The 23,549-nt window shown below is 34.0% G+C and overlaps 1 protein-coding gene across 3 annotated transcripts in view; it reads right to left on the bottom strand.

Moving 5' to 3' along the window:
* KIF20B (kinesin family member 20B) overlaps positions 1 to 23,549 on the bottom strand; it is an 85,364-nt gene that overhangs the window by 39,771 nt on the left and 22,044 nt on the right. For 2 of the 3 annotated variants that reach the window (XM_055560066.1, XM_055560065.1), the window contains exons 12-19: positions 23,351 to 23,513; positions 22,530 to 22,820; positions 18,826 to 18,965; positions 18,174 to 18,312; positions 16,939 to 17,167; positions 16,132 to 16,184; positions 14,668 to 14,787; positions 8,935 to 9,088 (exon numbers count right to left, since the gene is read on the bottom strand). In XM_055560066.1, coding sequence (XP_055416041.1) covers positions 8,935 to 9,088; positions 14,668 to 14,787; positions 16,132 to 16,184; positions 16,939 to 17,167; positions 18,174 to 18,312; positions 18,826 to 18,965; positions 22,530 to 22,820; positions 23,351 to 23,513 — 1,289 coding nt within the window. The remainder of the gene's footprint in view (positions 1 to 8,934; positions 9,089 to 14,667; positions 14,788 to 16,131; positions 16,185 to 16,938; positions 17,168 to 18,173; positions 18,313 to 18,825; positions 18,966 to 22,529; positions 22,821 to 23,350; positions 23,514 to 23,549) is intronic. The other variant, XM_055560067.1, reaches the window with a different exon arrangement.

Here is a 23,549-nt window from a genome sequence, read left to right as displayed (position 1 = left end):
TCAAAAATATGAAACATACGAAAACAAACAATGAAAAACAGAGATAAACTATTGAGTTAAAAAAGAAAAATCAGGTTGCAAAACATACATATTATAAACCCAATTAGGTAAAAATTATAGTTCCATTAAGTCACAGCAGAGTTATTAGTAAAGGATGTACAAGAAAATACTGGCAGCTACTTCTGAATGGGATTACCAGTTACTTCTACTTTCTTTTTATAGCATTTAATGTTATTTGAATTGTCTACCACAAATCTTTATTATTACTATGAGTCAGAGGGTAGGGAATCACACCCTAAGGCTGACTAAAGAAGAGTTTAAAAGTACAATTATACTATAGGTCTACTAAATCAGTGATTTACAGAGTGCCTTATACTTTCAGAGTGGAAATTAGGAGAAAAATGGTTAAACTTCTGCTAAGTCTAATGGAGCCTTATCTTTACTAGTTGCATAACTGTCAATCAACTGTTTGATTCCATGGCTGTTTCCTCAAATGTAAAAGGGAAATAATAATATCACCTATCTCAGAGTTGGCTTCCCTGGTGGCTCAGAGTTGGTAAAGTCTGTCTGCAGTGCAGGAGACCTGGGTTGGATCCCTGAGTCGGGAAGGTCCTCTGGAGAAGGAAATGGCAGCCCACTCCTGTATTCTTGCCTGGAAAATCCCATGGACGGCGGAGCCTGGTAGGCTACCGTCCGTGGGGTTGCAAAGAGTCAGACACGACTGAGCGACTTCACTTTCATCTCAGAGTTATTGTGAAGATCAAGAAAATAAATGAACTTGGAACACTGTGCTTGGGATATAGTTAGACATTATTAGAAACTGAAAATCTGTACAGAAGAGCTCAGCTAGTTAAAAATAAATAAAAGTTTGTCTTTTTCAGGCTTAATACCTACATTTCAAAAATAGGATATTTCTCTGCCCTACTTTCTACAGGATAGTGTTAAGAGGGCCAAATAAATTAATATATAATGTATGTTAAAGCATTTTCTAAATGTTATGTAAGTACAAGAACTTTAACAAATACAGTTGATATAAATTAAACTGTGTCCAGAGGATGCACTATTAGCTAAAAGTTAATTCTTAATATTTATGTTGACAAAATAAATCTCACACAACTGTCCAGTATAAACTATGTTCAAATTTTTCTCACAGATTGCATGGTTAACTCTTGAAACATAATTCTCAATTCTCCAGATATACAAATTTATCTTTTTATGCTTTCATACAATTTCCATTATGATAATAACTCATCTGATGAGTGTCTCATATCCTAGGAAAATTACTTCAAAACATAAGAATCTGAACCTTTGGTTTTTAAATTTTTTTCCTATTCTATTTCACTTCATGGTTTGATGTTTATATGTGTGAATTTTATATACAACATGACTCGAATACAATTTATATGTATTTTTTACACAATACTGTATTGATCAACTCAACACGTCCTTCTGACCTTCATGCACTCCCCCTAATTGGCCATTTATCTGTCAATTTCACCTATATTTTTATTTGGCAGTCTCATTAAGCATATTAAGAATCAAATTCCTGCTTAGAGGTTCCAGGTACAATATGAAATCCATAAATGTAGAAGGCAGTCATAAGGGAGAACTGGACTGAAATTCTCCAAAAAATCTATTACTTTCAGTTGTTAACTGTACAAAGAATCTTTAAAAGGTATATTTTATAGTTGTCTTTTTAGTAAGTGCCACCATATTATCCTATGAATCTGAGTACATCATATTATATTGAAATACTATGTATACTTGTTGCTCTCATCTATTATATTCCAAATTTCCCGACAGAAGACTCTCTGTGTCTAATGCACCTTTACATACTTGAACAATAATCCTAAATGAATTATTTTTGACATTTAGCTATGTTGCTTATGTTCTCCTTTTCTATCTCTAAGACATATCACTGGATCAGAAAAACACAATTTTTGTAATCAGTCACCTACTCCAGTTCTAGATATGTGCAAATTTATAATCTAACATGCCCCAGTTATATTAACTCAGTTACTGTAGTGTAATTTTATGTTTTAAATTTTAAGGTTTTATCTTTATGGTATCTTTTTTACAACAGTGATTCTCCAGTTTTAGAGTGAGCAAGAGAGCTCAGAATGTAGATTCCAAACAAATATCAAACATACTGATTTGGTAAATCTGGAATGTATTGTACATGCAAACACCTTGATCATACACAATGATCCAGGTACTTATCTGTTTAAACTTCTGGAAGAACTTGATGGTCACCTCTGTAATACATTTGGGATCTAAACATATCAGTTTGCTTCATTACAAAGCCCCTATCTGGCAGGCCGGCTACATGTAATTGTTCCATAAGAGATAAATATCAAATCTCACACAGCAATGAGATTCAAGCCCTTAAATTTCCACCCCCTGCTGTGGCAGGCTCTTGGGCATCTAGATGAGAGACGATAGTACCCAATCTAATGAATCTGTTCAATTAAGAAGGCATCTTTAAGATCATAAAAAGCTCTTTAAAATTAATACTATCCTACATACAAACAGTATGCATGCACAAGAATCAATCAACAAAATGAAAAGGCAACCTGTGGAATGGGAGAAAATATTTGCAAACCATTTGTCCGGTAGGACCAGGAGTTAATATCTAAAATATATAGGAAACTCACACAACTCAACAGCCAAAAAATCAAGCAATTCAATTTAAAAATTGGCAGAGGAGCCAACCAGATATTTTTCCAAAAAGACATAAAAATAATCAACAAGTACAGGAAAAGGTGTTCAATATCACTAATCATCAGGGAAAAGGAAATACAAAGTACAGTAAGATTATCACCTAACACTTGATAGGATGTCTATCATCAAAAAGATAAGAGATAACAAACGTTGACAAGAATGAGAAGAAAGAGGAAATCTGCTCACTGTTAATGGGGATATTAAGTAGTATAGGCAGTAGAAAACCAGTATGGAGATTTCTCAAAAAATTAAAAATCGAACTATCATATGATCTAACAACGCCACTTCTAGTATACATCCAAAGGAAGTGAAATCACTATTCAAAGTTCATGTGAGTTCATGCCCTATGTTCACTGCAACATTTTTTACAATAGCCAGGACATTGAAAAAAACCAAAGTGTCGATGGATGGGTGAATGGATTTTTTCAAAAGGGGTAAAAGTATGTATACAGTGGAATATAATTACTCAACCTAAAGAATGAAATCTTGCCATCTCCAACATAGGTGAACCTGGAGGGTTCATTTTGTGAAATAAACTACACATGGGAAGACAAATACGGTATGGTATCAATACAAGGAAGAAAAAAGATCTAACTCATAGAAACAAAGAGTAGAATAGTGGTTGACGGAAATAGGGAGAGGCTTGTAAAAGGGTATAGTTTTTCAGTTGAAGATGAATAAGGTCATAGGATCTAACTATAACATGGTGACTATAATTGATAACAATGTATTGTAAAACTGAAATTTGCTTGGGGTGTATAACTTGAGTGTTCTCACCAAAAAGAAAAAGAGGGGGAAAATAGGTGAATACATGAGATGATGTATGTATTAATTAATTAACATGGTGGGAAACTTTTCACAATGTATATCAAATCATGTTAAACAGTTTAAATATATCACAATATTATTTCTCAATTATACCTCAATAGGACTGGGGGGAAAAAAAAATCCCAGTTCTCTCAATATACTGATGTCCCCTGTTAGAGTATACCCTCACCCTGAAACTCACTATATAATCTGGGAACATCATCTTGCCACTCCAAGAATTTATCCAGTTTTGCATTCAGTAGTATACTTGTGAAAACAAGCTTTATTTGTTAAGTTTTCATTTTTCAAATACAATCCATATTCTTTTCCTTCACGCAATAGTTTAAATGCTCTTGGGCAGCAGTAATTATGTAATCCCGTAACAGGATTCCAAGATTTCTTTAACAGACTAACTAAAACACACTGGATAACATTTTAACACCTATAAATTACATTGTCTCTTCTGACTCAAAAAGGAGAGGAAAATCATGGCATTACTCCTGCTGTATAGCCTGGTTTCTAAAAAGCTAATGAGTTGATTTTTGAAGATTTTCCTATGTTTGTAGTTACATTTTCATAATTTAGCTCCTTCAGATTCTCAGTTTATTCTAAGGATTCCAGCTACTTTGGAAACTAACAGATTCACTCTTATTTACTTTTATAACAAACTTGTCCATTTATTCTAATGAATTTTTTAAAATAATCTTCAACCAATGCATTATTTTTTTTATCAGACTGTCTCCTAACATTTTACAAAACTGTAGCCACGTCATCCCAAAGTGGAATAACTTTCTTTCTCCCTGATTCACACTTCTGTTCTACTTTCCCTTTAAGTAATTTAGTACTTATGACACAATTTTCACACCTATGACTTCATCAGTGGAACTTCACCAGTGGAAATGACTAAATCCTCCTGCCCTTTAAGAAGACAGTTATAAAAAAAATGTCTGAACTCTTTATCAGGAGAGATGGGATGTAAGCAAGTTAAAAATGATCATCAGAAATTCAGAGCTCACAAATAAATCCTGAATATCCTGAGAGAAGAGACTTGAGTCATGCATACTATATGGACATATCCCTAAACCTTGAGGTAAATTAAAGCAAGTGCAATATAGCTTTTGTGATCAAAAAAAGCATTTTGTCACGTTGTTCTCTAACTATACTTTAATAAACTAGATAATTACATAAGATACTTCAGGAAATTGGATTTGCATCTGATATTCATATATTCAAATTATCCTTTTATAAATTTTTATGTTTCATATCAAAGGATTCATAGAACATATTCAGAACAGTGTTGTCAGGGAGAAATTAAATTATTAGTCTAGCAATAAAGAAAAAGTAGATTTTATAGTATATGAGCCTAATATAGGTTAACTTATAAAAAGTAAACATAGCAATAAGAAAGATAGTTACTTTAATTCAATATTTCCACCACACCCAACCTGTACATATACTGCTTTATCTATATTTTGCTACAAAAATTAGTTTTGGTTGAAAAGTCACAGGTGAGCAGACTATAGCATATTTCTGGTTTGTCTCCTTTATCACTATTCTGAAGGCTAATTTCTTGAAATGTTTACATGGTTATTCAGTTTACCCAAAATACAGATACAGTGATGCAAAGAAGTAAATTCACTTTCATAGGGAAATAGCTTTGCATTTCCTTTTAAGAGCAGAAAACATCAATCCTGCATAACTATAACCCCCTAATCCTATCCTAGTAAGTACAGAAATCATGTATTTTGTTCTGGAGATTTTTTAGTAGCAGGTAGAGAGGGGGAAATGATTATATTATAGCTATAATTTTCATATGATCTCTTACGTAGTCCTTATAGTCTCTTAACAACAAATAATTAAATAGCCACAGTGGTTATGAATTTAGGGGGAAAAAAAAAGTATTTTGTTACCTAAACTTATAAACCTACTCACATCCAAATTATTTATTGCTAACAACTCAGATCACTATATAATCATCTTTTTCATGAATGAGTTACCCTTAGGATTAGCCGTACCATGTGGATCACTCGCTCCTGCACACTTCTACTTCCTAGTGATCTACAGATCCTACATTCTCAACTACCCTGAGTTCTCAACTACTCTATGTCCCCAAACAAGGTAAAAAACAGAGGAACAGTGCTGTGGAAATCACAAAAAGATTATACTCCCTATAGTTAAGGCACCACTCGTTCAGTGGATAATAGAAAATGACCATGCATATTAGTGTGCTGTTTCATACTGTTCATGGGGTTCTCAAGGCAAGAATGCTGAAGGGGTTTGCCATTCCCTTCTCCAGTGCCTTAAAGGACTATGGACGGAGGTTCACACACTGTACAGGAGGCAGTGATCAAAACCATCCCCAAGAAAAAGAAATGCAAAAAGGCAAAATGTTTGAGGAGGCCTTACAAATAGCTGAGAAAAGAAGAGAAGCAAAAGGCAAAGGCGAAAAGATATACCTATCTTGAATGCAGAGTTCCAAAGAATAGTAAGGAGAAATAAGAAAACCTTCCAAAGTAAACAATGCAAAGAAACAGAGGAAAAAAGCAGAATGGGAAAGACTAGAGATCTCTTCAAGAAAATTAGATACCAAGGGAATGTTTCATGCAAAGATGGGCACAATAAAGGACAGAAATGGTATGGACCTAACAGAGACAGAAGATATTATTAAGAGGTGGCAAGAATATACAGAAGAACTGTACAAAAAAGATCTTCATGACCAGGATAACCACGATGGTATGATTACTCACCTAGAGCCAGACACCTTGGAGTGTGAAGTCAAGTGGGCCTTAGGAAGATCACTATGAACAAAGCTAGTGGAGGTAATGGAATTCCAGCAGAGCTATTTCAAATCCTAAAAGACGGTGCTATTAAAGTGCTGTACTCAATATGCCAGCAAATTTGGAAAACTCAGCAACAGCCACAGGCCTAGAAACGGTAAGTTTTCATTCCAATCCCAAAGAAGGGCAGTGCCAAAGAATGTTCAAACTACCACACAATTGCACTCATTTCACACACTAGCAAAGTAATGCTCAAAACACATGTATACCCGTGGCGGATTCATGTCAATGTATGGCAAAACCAATACAATATCGTAAAGTAATTAGCCTCCAATTAAAATAAATAAATTTATATTTAAATATATATATATATTAAAAAAAAAAAATTCTCCAAGTTAGGCTTCAACAGTAAATTAACTGAGACTGTCCAGATGTTCATGCCGCATTTAGAAAAGGCAGAGGAACCAGAGATCAAATTGCCAGCATCCACTGGATCATAGAAAAAGCAAGGGAATTCCAGAAAAATATCTACTTCTGCTTCATTGACTATGCTAAAGCTTTTGACTGTGTGGATCACAACAAAACTGTGAAAAATTCTTAAAGAGATGGAATACCAGACCACCTGACTTGCCTCCTGAGAAACCTGTAAAAAGGTGAAGAAGCAACAGTTAGAACTGGACATGGAACAACAGACTGGTTCCAAATTGGGAAAGGAGTAAGTCAAGGCTGTATACTGTCACCCTGCTTATTTAACTCATATGCAGAGTAAAATGCCAGACTGGATGAATCACAAGCTGAAATTAAGATTGCTGGGAGAAATATCAACAACTTCAGATATGCAGATGATACCACTCTAATGGCAGAAAATGAAAAGGAACTTTACAGCTTCCTGATGAAGGTGAAAGAGGACAGTGTAAAGGCTAGCTTAAAACTCAACTTTCAAAAAATTAAGATCATGGCATCCAGTTCCATCACTTCATGGCAAATAAATAAGGAAAAAGTGCAAACAGTGGTAGATTTTATTTTTTTGGGCTCCAGAATCACTGTGGACAGTAACTAAAGCCACCAAATTAAGAGACGCTTGCTCTTTAGAAAAAAAGCTATAACTAACCTAGACAGCATGTTAAAAAGCAGACATCATTTTACTGACAAAGGTCCATCTAGTCAAGCTATGGTTTTTTCCAGTAGTCATGTACAGATCTGAGAGTTGGACCATAATTAACTCTGACTGCCGAAGAACTGATGCTTTTGAACTGTGGTGCTGGAGAAAACTCTCACAAGTCCCTTGGACAGCGAGAAGATCAAGCCAGTCAATAGTAAAGGAAATCAACCCTGAATATTCATGGGAGGGACTAATGTTGAAGCTCCAATACTTTGGTCACCTGATGCAAAGAACCAACTCACTGGAAAAGACCCTGATGCTGGGAAAGATTGAAGGCAGGAAGAGAAATGGGCAATAGAGGATAAAATGGTTGGATGGCATCACCAATTCAGTGGACATGAGCTTGAGCACACTCCAGTAGATAGTTAAGGACAGGGAAGCCTGGCATGCTGCAGTGCTGCTGCTGCTAAGTCGTTTCAATTGTGTCTGACTCTTTGTGACCCCATGGACTGCAGCCTACCAGGCTCCTCTGCCCATGGGACTTTCCAGGCAAGAGTACTGGAGTGGGGTGCCATTGCCTTCTCCGATGCTGCAGTGCACAGGGTCCCAAAAAGTCAGACACAAATGAGTGACTGAACAGCAACAAATGCATATTAGTTTCAACCTATTAGCTCATAAATTATTACATTAATATAGCTAATGCTTTCAGTTCAGTTCAGTCGCTCAGTCATGTCCGACTGCTACTATATTATCCTTTAAGTCAACTACTTTTGAAAACATTACTTTTACTGAGGTTCTATGAAGTTTGTATTATATTGGTGTATTATCCAATTGTTTTTATTCTTAACAACCTTAGGAGGCAGGTATATTTAACTTATTTTACTAATAAACAAAGCAAGACTTAATTTATCCATTTATCTCAAGGTGAAGCAGCTAATTAGGTTTCTAAAGTAATGTATGTTCTCTTAGAAAGTCTTCCTTCTCTGTATTATATTATAAAAGTTTTCCTAAAGACAGAATAGTTTAGAGACAAGGTGAAAGCTGCTATGTTCTCCTACATAGCCAGGGAGGTATAGCATAAAGTGAGTAAGCTTAGCACACTTTTTTTCTAGTAGTTTCATAGAAAACAAAACTTGACCACATTTGCCTTTTGTAATGTTTAGCTCAAAGTCTTCCTGTTAAATGGCCTTTTCTTCAAATGAAAAAAAGAATAAAGAGGGAAAAAAAGTGTGGAGAAATTCTGGCAGAAAAGGTGACTTTCAATTACGATAGGCACAGAAATAAGAGAATTATCATGATGCTAAATTGATAAGAGCATAACATCTAAAAACATTAAAATAAAGGCAGCTTTAAATACCTGCATCCTCTAGATAGCTTATAACATGTTAGTGTAAAAATTAGGGACATTTAGATTTTCTCAGGTTTTTTTCCTTAGATAAGTAAATTTCCTCCTACTTGAAACTTTTGTGTTTCCTGGTTTAGGAGTCAGCTTTCTTAACGGCCTCCTGTTAGCAGCTGAACAAGTACCTTTCTTTGCTGGTGGTTCATCTTGTTGAAGTTCATTTTCATTTAATCTTTTTCTTCCTGAATACGTTTTAGTTTTGCTGTCCTTAGACATTTCAGTCATTTCATCACAAACCAATTTACTGTTTATTATTAAAGAAGAATTATCAACATTGTCCTAAAGCAAAATAAATTAAAATTAGTTCACATATAGAAAGCTATAATAAATGTAAGAACTATATAAATTAAAATTCAATACTGCATTATAAAAATTATATTTTCAAGTTTGTTGAGATATTTTCTAGGTTATTTCCTAAATCTCACCCTACCCTAAAATAACTGATGACTCTATGAAATAAGTAATATTAACTAACTTGTATAATCACTAAGCAGGACTCCCCCCCCCCCAAAAAAAGTAACTGTGTAGTTTCATCCTGATACCAAAACTAAAAACAAATTCATCTTTAGATTTTCTAAGAAGATCAGGTGGGTTAGAGACTTATTTGCAGATAACCAAGTCCTAAAACACTTACCTCTAAATCATAAACAAAATGAGCTTTAACAAAGAGAAATAGGAAAACAGTATGACATAATTGCTCCTTACAGATACTTTCACTTAAAATTTTGAGTAATTATGAATAACTAGAAAACATCAGTCATTTTGTTTTGCAACCAAAGCTCAAAGTAACCACGTCCTACACTTTAACCAATCCCAGAAAAAGTTCTAATCTTAGCTTCTTGCCTTTGTATATTCAAAGATACACAATCTACATACTGCTTTAAAACTGAGCTCCTAGTTTATCTAGATGAAAAAGACCATTTAGATTTTCATTTTTTAAGGCAAAGACTACACCTCCCTAATAGGACAGCAGAAAGGAACCCAGAAAGAAGGGTGAAACCTTACCAATTAAGTGCATGTTTATAAAGTAATTAAAGGTTTGGGAAAGGCAGAGATTAATTAAATCCCTACATATTGGGAGCCATCCATTTGCGGGGGGTGGGTAGGTGGTAGGTAAAACTATATGAGAAAATAAAACATCATTTTATATTATAAAATCATCACTTTGTTAGGAGATATAGATTTAAATGATTTTAAGTCATAAAGTAATGATTAAAAAAAAAGAGCAATTTTTTTAGATAGCCCTAATCAAAGAATATCAGGAAGAACAACCTCCATGCTTTTTCACAATTAGTCCCTTGGTGTCACTGATAAGTGACAAAGTCCTGGGATAGAGGAATCAGACCTCTGACAAAGTCTGAGTTTTCAAACAGTCCATGACAATTTTAAGTTGTCCCCTCTTCCACGTTCAGCTGTATTATAATCACCTAATCAATTTTCTCCTCTTCAAACTATACAATCTTCACCAAGAAAAAAATCTATCCTCCACAACTGTCAGTTCCCGAAAGGAATATTTTCTGCCTAGAGTATTTTTGTTAGGAAGGATGCTAAAGAACCATTCAAAACAAACTTTTAATCATTAAAAGAGTCTGCTTTGGATTCTTTGGAACAGTGACCCTAGATCAACAGTTGATCAGCACAGTCAGGTTAAGTTCTAATTTACTTTGCGTTTATTTATGTGAACAAGTTAGCACAATGTTTTAAGTTAGTTGATAAAACAGAGTCTAGAGCCTATCTAAAAAATTTACTCAAAGGCAAGGATTATTAAATTAGGAATATTGCTTACCTTATATTGCTTTTTTACTATTATTTACATAAACATTATTAACATTATGTGATATGCAAACATACTACAGAAATAGATATAATCCCCTGCTAAAGTTCCAACAATCTTCTTCAAAGTTGTAGGCACTAGAAGTGATCTGTCTCTGGCTTCTCTTTTTCTAGTTTTTTTTTTTTTCTTAACCTTCAACAAATCTAAGGCTGAACTTAAAATTCAGATCAAGTCCTGGAAGCTCAGCTGGTAAAGAATTCACCTGCAATGCAGGAGACGCTGGTTCGATTCCTGGTTCAGAAAATGCCCTGTAGAAGGGATAGGCTATCCACTCCAGTATTCCTGGGCTTCCCTGGTGGCTCAACTGGTAAACAATCCACCTGCAATGCGGAAGACCTGGGTTTCATCCCTGGGTGGGAAGAGCCCCTGGAGAGGCGAACGGCTACCCACTCCAGTATTCAGACCTGGAGAATTCCATGGACTGTATAGTCCATGAGGTCGCAAAGTCAGACAGACTGAGCAACTTTCACTCACTCACTCAACAAAAACAGGTGGCAAATAATCTCAAAGTGCTAAGAGCCTGGAGGTCCAGCAATTCATTTACTTGAAAAAGTCAAAAGCCCTAAGTTGTAAAAAGTTTTTCCTCCTTTTATTTAACAAATCAATTTCCTCTTCTTAATCCATACCACCACTACCCAACTACCTTAAATCAAAATCCTCATCAACTATCACCAAAACTTTTCCAAGAGTTTTCTAGTTGGTCTCCCAGCCCTCATTCTAACTCCACTTCAATCCTATCTTCCAAGTTTCTAAAAATATCAACTCAAAATAAAAAATCAACTTTGCTATCCTTCTCCTTAGACTCCTTGCTGCCTACAGAATACAACCCAAATGCTTTAATGAAGTATTTAAGGCCTTCTGCTTCCCTGGTGGCTCAGATGGTAAAGAATCTGCCTGCAGTGCAGGAGATCCCGGTTTGATCCCTGGGTCAGGAAGATCCCCTGGAGAAAGAAATGTCAACACACTCCAGTATTCTTGCCTGGAGAATCAATCCCATGGACAGAGAAGTCTGGAGGGCTGTGGTCCATGGGGTCACAGAGTCGGACACAACTGAGTGACTAACACACACACTATCTTACCTCAATCTACTGCTCCTAGCATCATTATTCACTTCTCCTGCTTCAAACTTTCTTCTTGAGCAAATTATTAAAACTTATACTTTCCTACACTGACTGAAAGCCTTCTATGTCCATAATTGTGCATTCTGATTCTTTTATCTAGAAAAGCAGTGTATCTTCTTGTCCCTCACACCCACCAACTGCTCCTACTTTGGACTAGATAAATTTCACTTGCCATTTAAGATTCAACTTAATCATTTTTATCTGCACAAAGTATTCTCTCAAACCCTTCTATTCCCAGCTTCTTGTACATACTGATTACCACTGCACATTTCATTATAAATACATTTATGTTGCTTTTCTCTTACTGGGGAGTTGTTAAGGGGAGTAGTTTTTATTAATCTGTATAATCCCTAGAATCTAGCAGAGCACCCGGCACACAGAATCTCAGTTTTTCTTGACAAAATAAATCATTTTATGCTTCTCCTCCTAACTCTCTACCTTGCTACAGGGGTATTCTCCCAGTTCAGAAAAGTTAAACAATAATACATAAAACAGATCTGGAAAAAAATACAATATATAATTATAAATTATAATTAAAATATTAATTACATTACCAATATAATTTGTTGATAACTACATTAACATAAATCCTAAACTGTTAATATAATTATTAATTAATTTACAATAACGTATTCAACGGAAGTGACAAAAAGTCAGATGGAGTCAATAAATGCCAATAATAAATGCCAAAATAATAATAAATGCCAATAAATGGCATTTATATTTATCTATAATTAATAAATATTATAATAAATGCCAAAAGAGAGGTCTGCTACAAGAGTAGATAAAGGTTGAGCTATGCTTCTCCAGGCAATGTTCCTTATTTACCCTTGTAGCATCAAAAACCTATCTGATGTTGAGATGATACAGAGAAAGTTGTGGGTACTGGCATTCAACTCTCAAGACCCAAAGGAGGGTCAAATGTAACATTTTATAATACGGTAGTCCCTGCTTACCTGTAGAGAATACATTCTGAGACCTAGCAGTTGCCTGAAACCATGGAAATATTGGATCCTATATACACTATGCTTTTTCCTGTACATGCTTACCAAGTTTAGTACATGCCTGAAGTTTAATTTAAAAATTAAGCACAGGGACCTCCCTGGTGGCCCAGTGGCTAAGACTTCCTGCTCCCAGTGCCCTGGACTCAGGTTTGATCCCTGGTCAGGAAACTAGATCCTACATGCTGCACCTAAAGATCCCTCACGCCACAGCTAAGATCTGGCAGAGCCAAATAAATTTTTTTTTTTTTTAATTAAGCACAGAATGAGCTTAACAATAATAAAATAGAACAATTATAACAATACACCATAATAAGTTATGTGAATGCAGCCTCTGTTGCTCTCAGAATTATCTTGTACAAATGTAATGCTTTTTACCTCTTAAGCACCTATGCTCTATGGCCATAACTTTTGCAGTCTGAGGGGTGACAGCAAAACTAGCACAGATTTTCTTCTTCCTCCTTCACAATTTCACAAATAGAAATTCATTCTTGCCATCGATCTTAGCAACCTCAGCATACAATTTCTTTTTCCTTATTGAGGATTTTTACCTTTACTTTTAAACAAAGCACTTTATAGCTTCTCTGTGACATATCCAAATTGTCAGCATCACTACGCTTCTGCTTTGGGGGCATTATTAAGCAAAATCAGCATTACTCGAACACAGCACTATGATACCAACAACAGACAATCTGATAAATAAGACTAACAGGAGGGATATGCTCGACAAAAGGATGAGTCAGGCCAGGCAGGATGGAGCAATATGGCATAAGCTTTCATCACACTGCTCACAACAGCACACAATGTAAAACTCATGAATTATTTCAGGCATTTTTCATTTAATCCTTCTGACCTTGGTTAACACACAGAAACTGAAATTGCAGATAAAGGGGAACTACTGTATACCACGCTTGCCTCTGTTAGAGAAAAGACATACAAAAGCAGAGAATTTTAGCTATTAATTTACTCAACCTATTGTGTTATTAACAATATGTCAAAAAATAATTTGATGGTACTGCAGTAAAAAATGAATATAAAGAAAGCCAAAAACCATTGTTTAATAAAACAACTAAAAGACAGGCTGATCATCCAATCCTAAACTAACTAAATATAAAATTACCTAAATTTCTATTTATGAAAGGCTACTTAAAAACCCTTAAAACGTTGTAGTTTATATTTTAGTCACGTCCAACTCTTTTGCAACAGTATGGAGTGTAGCCCACAAAGCTCCTCTGTCCATGGGATTCGTCAGGCAAGACACACTGGACTGGGTTGCCATTTCCTTCTGCAGGGATCTTCCCGACCCAGGGATCGAATCCATACCTCCTGCATGGCAAGCAGATTCTTCACTGCTGAGCCCTGACAAGCCCATAAAGGCTTTACATGCTATAGTTAATAATGTAATTTTTAAAAGAAAATATCCCTGCTATTAAATAGATGAACTTTAGCAAAATTGTACAAACTAGAAACAAGCTTCTAAAACCTAATGTCATTTATAGTTCAACAGAGATGGACGTACAGATATAGACAGATATATCAATAGAGTAGAGCTACAGAGAGATACAGATCTTTATGATCTGTGAATATCAAAGCACATTTAAGTTTCTTTCACCCCAGAGCTCCCCATCCAGTTTGCTGAGGCTTAAACTTTTAAGGGCTACACGGTCTTGTCCCTCTTATGTACAAAGCATTCATAGCTTAGTTTGTGGAGATCAAACTGCCATCTTCTAAGTTCTTAAAAATTCATCTTGGCGCGATAGTGAATTGCATTCAATGCCAAGATAAGCAAGTCAACATTCTTAGTGAATTAGTCTCAGTTGTATAAGCAATTTTAAATTATTTTAAACAAAACAAAACACACTCTTTATTTAATTTATAACACAAATAAAATTAGATTCTTACACTGCCTTTACATGTGTTTTCCATATGAAATTTTAGGTTCTGAAATTTGTTAATAGTATCCTCTTTTTGGTCAGTTTTATCCATCAACTCTTGAATTCTTTGATTCTGCATAATTATTTTCTTTGGGAAGGAAAAAAAAACAAAGTTTAGTCAATATACTTTGGGGACAACTAGAATGCAAATATGATACAGTTTAGAATTGCTTCAAATTTTAAGATTAAGCAAAAAACAAAACAAAACAACAGCAATACACTATGCATAACATGACTTTATTTTCATTTAAAAAATTAACATGCCTAAATATAAAATGAAAGAGAAGCAATACATCCTAATGGATAAGAGGAATCAGGAGTCACATGATCTGGGTTTGATTCCTAGCTTCTCTACTTTCTAGTTGTGAACCTCAAGCAAGTTATTTAATGCCTACGTAAAAAACAAAAAATAACAGTATCTACATCATAAGGTTGTTCTGAGACTTAGACAACTAAAGAACTTAAAAGAGTTCATAGAAAATGTTCTATAAAAAACACATGTATGTGTGTATGTATGTGTATATATACATAAAATAATCTCTACGAGCTACCAACCAAGTTGGTTTGGATTTGTTTTCAATGTAAGAGAGACATTACGGGGGACTACTGTACCTTCTATTTTACATAGTTTGATATAACACTATGTTTACAACTAGCAGCTATTTTTATAAATAGGAAAAAAATAAAAGGAAAGGAGAATAGGAACTGTCTAAACAACAGCTAAAATGTCTTGTATTGAGTACATTATTTTGGTTATCTTTTTAAGTACTGGGTATTAGATGCCAAGATTTCGAATTATTTATATCTGATCATATGTTAAAATATTCAGCTCTTTAGAAGAACAAATGTAAGTTAAGAGAAGGTCAGGAAAAATATTAAGTTTAGAATTTTAAATTCACTTCACCTCTATATATTGCTGCAATTTCATACTTAGATCTAACAATGTCAAATCCATCTACAACCACTTACAGTAATTATCTGATCTGAAGGTATAAAATGCAAGAGATTTTCAGATTCTGATGCTGCACACTGATCAGGCCATATCCTAAATTTTAAAACAGTAACTTCAGACAAGATAAATACTATTTAAATAATCTATTCAACACAATGTACCTGGTAAAAGAGTGACATAGAGATGATTCTCTGGCAGCACACACAGATCTAAGATGCCTTCTAAAGGAAGAAAGCAAGACACAGAACTACTATCCTATTTGTATAAATTTTTTAGAAGATGTATGTTACACACACACACACACATATATATACACATATACAAATAAAATCTTTTCTGGAAAGACCAAAAAACTTTCCACAGACCATATGTGGAAAGAGGTATGAGAGTGAAGTCACTTATATACTCATTAATTATCCATACTGTCAATTTTACTTATTAATTTCCTTATTAAGATAAAATAAAGCTTAAACGCATTACCTTATTAGCTTTCTCAAGCTCTTGAACCAATGAATTTAAATTAATTTCTGATTCTGAAAAAGAATATTAAAAATAAATATCTAAGCACCTAAAAAAATATATCACTAAATAAACATGAAACATAAGCTGCTACAGTAGACACTTCATTGTTATACTCAGGAAAAAGAATTTTCACAGCACTAGAAGTACACAAACAGCTACAAATTCTACCACCAGAGAGTACTGTTTCTGAAAAAGCTACTTTCAAAACCCGGGGCAAAAATGAATGCTATCTGCTCAATAGTAGGAAATTTCTGGAATAATGTCAGAAGAGAAGTAGCTTATACCTTTCTGATCTACTTCATAATGAAGCATCACTTATCTGCTATTTTCCACCCATCTTGTTCACACAAAAAAGGGCAGCGTATTTCATCTAATACTTGAAACTCGGATGTGACAAGTCCTCCCAATCCCCCACCACCACACGCGCACACACACACACACACACACACACACACACATATAAATGAACAAACTTCACAGCTTTACAATTTCCTATGAGATTTCTTAATTTGCTAATAAAGCTATACTTAGGTTTTGGGTTTTCCTGAAAGTCTATTTTCTAGTAATATTAGTCTAAAAGTAAAGAAAAGGAAAAATATATTTTTACTAGTAAATTACTGTAAACTCATACAAATGGTAAAATATTAAATGTTACCTCCATCATTTTCTGACCACTTTGTAAATAAGCTGCATAAATCTCATACTTACCAACTGTCTTTTTAAGAATTTGTAACATCTACATAGGGATATAATAAAATCACTTACCACTTTCTCTCTTTTTTAATTCTTCTCGGGTTTTGATTAATTCTTCTTTGGTTTTAGCTAATTCAGCTTTAACTTGATTAAACTTTATTTCTAAATAAGCAATAGCTTCCTGGGGGTCAGCAAGAGATGCAATATATAAGTGAGCAATTTCAGCCTGTTTCTTAATACCAGTGACATCATCTTGAAGAGAATCAATAATATCTTCAATTCCTACATAATTATGTCCTTCCTAAAAATAGCAAAAACCACATGCCTAATGTTAACAGTGGCTTTCACTACTTCAGTGTGGTACCATCTAGCATGTTTTAAAAACAAATAGCAAAACAAATGCACAACTTACAATTTTTTAAACATATTATGTATGTTTTTCTATTAGGTGACTATAGACATGTTTATGTTTTCTTATATAGAAGTAGCTCCAAATATGAAAAAGATGTGTTCCATTAGTCATCTTCTATTTTATGGAACATGAGACATTATTTCTCCATAAGAACAATGTCATAAACTGTACGTTGTTTATGTACAGTTTACAGAACAATTATAATTACCTAGTTCAGGTATACTCTTAGTCATATAATAAGTCTTTAAAAGATTTTTGGGGCAAGCTGAAGAAACAAATCTTCCTTTTCACAATTCAGACTGAATCCCAAACTATGTCAGGGACACAGAATGATGGTTTGAGGGCAAGAGCCTAGACATTATCATCGTGGACCGCTGAACTGAGTAATTAAAAAACAAAGCAAAACAAAAACCACCAACCATTCCAAAAAGATGTGATTAATTTCAGCTTCCGTAGAAGCAGCAGAAAAGAAAAATGTTTCCTAAACAGTAGAGAATGGTTACTCAGCCAAGCAAGAATGATTTTTCTATATATAAATATTTTTGTTTTAATCAGAATAGAATTAAATGATCCTACAAGTCTGTCAGCCACGTAAAATTCTTGAGTTTAAAACAAATCTGAGTGGGTATCCCATAATCAGACAAAAAGCAATCTACCTACAAACAACACAATGACTCAAGCAACACCAAACTGAGATATAAATGTAAAAGCTCCTTTTTTCTAAGTTCAGTAGCTACACTTAAACTATTTGTGTTTCCATTCCTAACAAAGCACACTTACTTAAAGTTACATATTAAGTTTTTTTTAAATTCTGAAGTATATTAAATTATCACTGATGTTATATACTAAATCCTGGTACCTATGCTTCATGTATTTAATATTTCAGTTAACATACTTCAGTTTCATCTTTCATGGCGTGATCTTCATTCTTTGGTTCCTCCTGAGTATCACATTTACCAATCAAATCCTTGAAAATAGCCAAACGACATTCAGCATTTTCTTCTAAAATTTCTCGTTCCTGAAGGAGAGTTTCCCTTTATAACAGAAATTAATCCCATTAAGAAACAGAAAAACCACTACTTTACATTTTTATTTTAAATTTCTAAGGATAAGCACATTATAAATTAAAGTAAAAGTGTGAAAATGTTAGTTGCTGAGTCGTGTCCAACTCTCTGAGGCCCCATTGACTAGCCCACCAGGCTCATCTGTTCATGGGACTTTCCAGGCAAGAATACTGAAGTGGGTTGACATTTCCTTCTCCAGGGGATCGTTCTGACGCAGGAATTGACCCCAGGTCTCTTGTATTGAAAGCAGATTCTTTACCATCTGAGCTCAGACAGTAAATAAAAAGACTTATAAATTAAAAGTCAATTTAAATGATCACTCATATATAATTCACAGTCACCATGGGGATTAGTAATAGCTATTTCCAAGCTTGCATAAAGGTTAGAGTTTAGAAGTCACCTAATATAAAAAAGCAAAAATAAATTTTTTTCACAAGTAAATAAAATTTTCAATTTTTATTAGACATGAACAAAAAACCTTACTTAAAGTCAGCTTCTCGTTGGGCCAAATACTGAGTAAACTCCTGTGTAACTTCTTCACGAATTTTAAATTCCAATGTTAACTTTTCCTTTCTTTCATTTATTAGTTTTTTTTTCAAATCTTCTATTAAATCCAGAAGTTTCTAAAATATAAATATTAAAATTCTAATTAAAAAGCAAATAAATTCCAAGAGAAAGATATCCCATGTGTTTAAAAATAAAACTTTTCATTTCATTACTATGTTTCTTTTTAACAAAGATAGTATTTTCACTAAAAACTATGTATATGCAGAGATTGATTAATGTGAAAAATCAAGTTCGTCTCCCCACATTTTAGAAACACAGTTCAAATGTCTGTCTGGTTACACAAAGAATGAAGAGAAAAGAAAATTTGAGCATCTATTATCTACTAGGAACTACTTTGGGGAGTTCATATTTTATTTCATTTAATCTACACAACCCTTTTTATACTTAGTAGGAGCACTCAAATTTCCTAGGTAGGGAAAGTAAGGACCAAGTCTGTGGTAAATGCTTAAGTCTGAGTTTAAAGTTAGTCTGTCAAAATATAGAGCAGTTACTGCGAATCCCCAGTTTTCAAAATGGCAAAGGAAGATATTACATATTTTATTGGGTTTCTATAACTATCCAAATGTAAGCAACAACTCTGTCTTTGAAAGCACACACATAATTAATCATTTAACATGGACAATAAACAATAAAACAATTAAAATTTGACATTATAGCCAGTATAGGTATGTAAATTATAGCAGTCAAGAAAACAGCCTGATAGCCTTTTTTTAAGGTTTCTGATTAAAGTTTCTCAATAAGAAACTAATAAACTCTCTCAAAGCTACAGATCTTTTACTTTCTCAATTTTATATTTGAAAATATTTTACAGATACCTTGACTTTGAAATTCTAAGAACTTCTACTGAGGAAATAATTTTATATTTTGGCTATAAAATAGACACTGTGTTTTTTGCAACAAGTGGTTGTACATAAAGAAAAAAAAGTAAAACGCAACTTAAGTCAAACTTAAGAAATGGGTTCAACTATGGCACCATCATACGGTAAAACTACTGTAATGAATTATGATGACATATTTACAATTCATAATTTCCACAATTTATTTTTAAATGAAGAAAATCAGTTAACAATATTGCAACAAACAGTAAAAATCTATTAACACGATAAGTAGATTTAGAGACATATATATTTATTTCCCTTTTTCTTTTTCTAGATTCTGTCATGATTATATAATATTTTTATAATTTTAAATAACCACAGACTTTTCCCACTGTTCAAAACAATAAATATTTAATAGTAACTCACAGTAACTACTGAAGAAGAGGGGCTTCTCTAATGGCTCAGATGGTATAGGACCCATCTGCGATGGAGGGGACCCAGGTTCAGTCCCTGGGTGGGAAAGATCCTTTGCAGAAGGGAATGGCAAGCCACTCCAGAATTTCTGCCTGGGAAATCCATGGACAGAGCAGCCTGGCAGGCACAGTCCATGGGGTCACAGAGAGTCAGACACGCCTTACTAACACTTTCACTTTTCACATGGAAGAAATGTGGGAGACTCAGAGAAATCTGTATGAATGTGGGAAAACCTTGGGAAATTGGTTTCTTTCAGTAATTCTCAACAACTAGTTTTCTACCACTGTTAGTATATGATAAAGTATTGAGTGAAAAAAATTCTGGTTGGTTATTCAAGTTAAATGAATTTTAAGCATAAATATGTTACTATCAATATATTTCATAATGATCTTTAATAATTTCATAATGATCTTTAATACTGACAACCCTCTAATTAATAAAATGCTAACAATGTGAAGCATGAGAAGCCTAATCATTTTCATTTTGAGAAGTATTACAAAAAACTTGGATGAAATTTTAAATTTGAAGTACCTAGTAAATATTATAAGATATGCATTTACACTATATAATCCTACATAAATGACATTATTTTTCCTTAATAAATTCATAAATGACTAACTTAATAAGCTTAACAAACATTACATTGACAACTTAGCCTAGTTTTTCACTGAGGGAAGAACTACATCACAGAGATCCAGGGTAAAGCATGTTCAATCACATGGTGACCAGATAAACTAGAACTAATGGCATCTGAAGCTTTCATCTTCATTTCTAAGCAACACAGGCACAACAATGGCTTTCAGGGACACTGGAATAAACTATTAAGATGAGAGTATTTAACTCAATACATCATTGATCTATTTAAACGTCTATAGTCCAAAAGAGTACTATGATGTCAGATGTGTCAACACCACTGAAAGTCAGTTAAAAGAGGGGAACCAGTAATGTGGACATGATCTATATTTCAGAACTGTGTGCATGCGTGCTCAGTCACTCAGTCGTGTCTGCCTCTTTACAACCCCATGGACTGTAGCTCGCCGGGATCCTCTGTCCATGGGATTCTCCAGGCAAGAATATCAGAGCAAGTTGCCATTTCCTTCCCCAGGAGATCTTTCTGACCTAGGAATCAGACCTGCATCTCCTGCCCTGGCAGGCGAATTCTTTACCACTGAGCCACCTGGGAAGCCGTATTTCAGGATTAAGGAAACTTAAATATATGTATGAATTTTATTTGGACAGAAATTACAAGAAACACCATTAAATCCTATTTGTTTCTATAAATATAAGACAATCAAGCGATTTTTTAAAATAGAATAATCGGTACTAGGCACACATTTTGCACTCCTGTACTTAAGACTGCAAGGTAAAATTTTGGAGGAGTATGCTAAAATCACAGGGTGAAACGATACTGGGGAACAATGAAAAGAGACCTGAAACACAACACCGAGTTAACCAAAACTTGGCTTCACCAAAAATGGAGAAATTAGACACTGTCTGCCTCCTAATGTGATTCAATGGGAAATTCAGAACTTCATATATATAACAAGCTTGCCTAAAGTGTTAAACCTGGATCATCTTATGATAATTATCTTATGATAATAAGATGATCCAGAATGGAGGTTTTTTACAAGACAACTAACCACAAATTTTCAAAAATATCTATGCTAGATTAGAGATTAACTAAAGAAACATGATAATCAAAAGCAATGTATTGCATTGTAGATCAAAAACAAAGTGGCTATGAAAGGAAATATTTGGACCACTAGAGAAATCTCGATATGGACAATACAACACTATGTTACTGTATTAATGTGAAAGTGCTTAGGTATGAAAATGGCCTTTTGATTGTGAGGAACATGCCCATGTTCTTGGGAAACATGCTGAAGTAGTTAGTTGTAAGGTGTCATTATGTCTGCATCTTGTTTTCAAATGATACAGGCAAAAAAGATGTATATTCACACTCACAGAAAGAGAATATAAAAATGGTAAAATTTTAACAACTAGCAAATCCAGATGAAATGCAAATGAGTATTCATTATATTTGGAGAAGACAATGGCACCCTACTCCAGTACTCTTGCCTGGAAAATCCCATGGACAGAGGAGCCTGGTAGGCTGCAGTTCATGGGGTCGCTAAGAGTCAAACACGACTGAGTGACTTCACTTTCACTTTCATGTACTGGAGAAGGAAATGGCAACTTTCAAAACATGTAATGAAAGATAAACTTAGTGTATTGTTGGAAAAAATGGGAGAAAGAGCCTTAAGAATTACTAACCATAACTTCAGAATAATAAATAAGCCAGTTTTAGAAGTATGAGTTAATACATACTCTCTTCCCCGCATGGCTACTAAAAGCCTTATCATCCTCTAATGTATCATCTAGATCTTCATCAATAAATTCAGTTTCCACATTCTGCTTTTCTTCAGCTTTTTCTAGATCCTCAACCAAATCTTCATCTTCCACCACATCTTCTAGGCTACTTTCCCATGAAATCGTGGATCTTTTTTCATTTAGTATTTTATTATCTGAATTATTAATATCTAATGATTCATCTTGAGAAGATTTGACAGGTCCAAATGATTTCTCTTGAGAGCAATTTAAAATATCTGGAACACAAACCTGGTAAAATATTGAATGTAACTTTTAAAACAAAGGCAAAAACTGTCAACAAAGAAAAAACAATTATAAATTTAAGTCAAATGACAACTTGAGAATTAAAAAGAAAAATCTATCCAAATATAGAAGGAATTAGCACACTCAAATACATATTTGATAAGAAAAAAGCTAATTACACATGTATACTACATATAAATCTACTTTCCTTGGTTAAGTTCTTAGTACTATTCCCAGCAGGGGGTTTCCTGATTAGCCACTATATAAGCCAGATAGACAGCACAGCATATAGTTCGCTGCATACTTGCAATTTGTAATGGGTAAGTTATTTATTACTGAGGTCATTTTACTCTTAAGCATGGGTAACTTTCAATTTTTTTCCTATGCCTACTACTCAAATATTACATTTTTAATTTTCAATTATTTTCTAGGTTTACAGCTATAAGTGCAAAATGTATTATCTACTCTAAGAAAAAAAATCATTACTACTCTAATAATACGAAGCTTAACAAATTCTGAAATTTAGCTATATTTACTTTTTGTGCAATGGCTGAGAACTTCAACACATTGAGTGTCTCATCATAGGTAAAAGAACATTGGCTAATGTTGACAATCATACATATCTTCCCTTTACCATTAAAAAAACTTTGAAAATAGTGGGTCAATTTACTTTCCCGGAAAGGCACATGCTGTTGAAACCTATGGAAAAAATTTTCAAAAAATTAAAAGTTAAAA

Source organism: Bubalus kerabau, chromosome 22 (assembly GCF_029407905.1).
Source record: "Bubalus kerabau isolate K-KA32 ecotype Philippines breed swamp buffalo chromosome 22, PCC_UOA_SB_1v2, whole genome shotgun sequence".
Taxonomy (NCBI): domain Eukaryota; kingdom Metazoa; phylum Chordata; class Mammalia; order Artiodactyla; family Bovidae; genus Bubalus; species Bubalus kerabau.
Note: the sequence above shows the minus strand (reverse complement) of the source record. Positions and strands in the feature narration are given on the sequence as shown.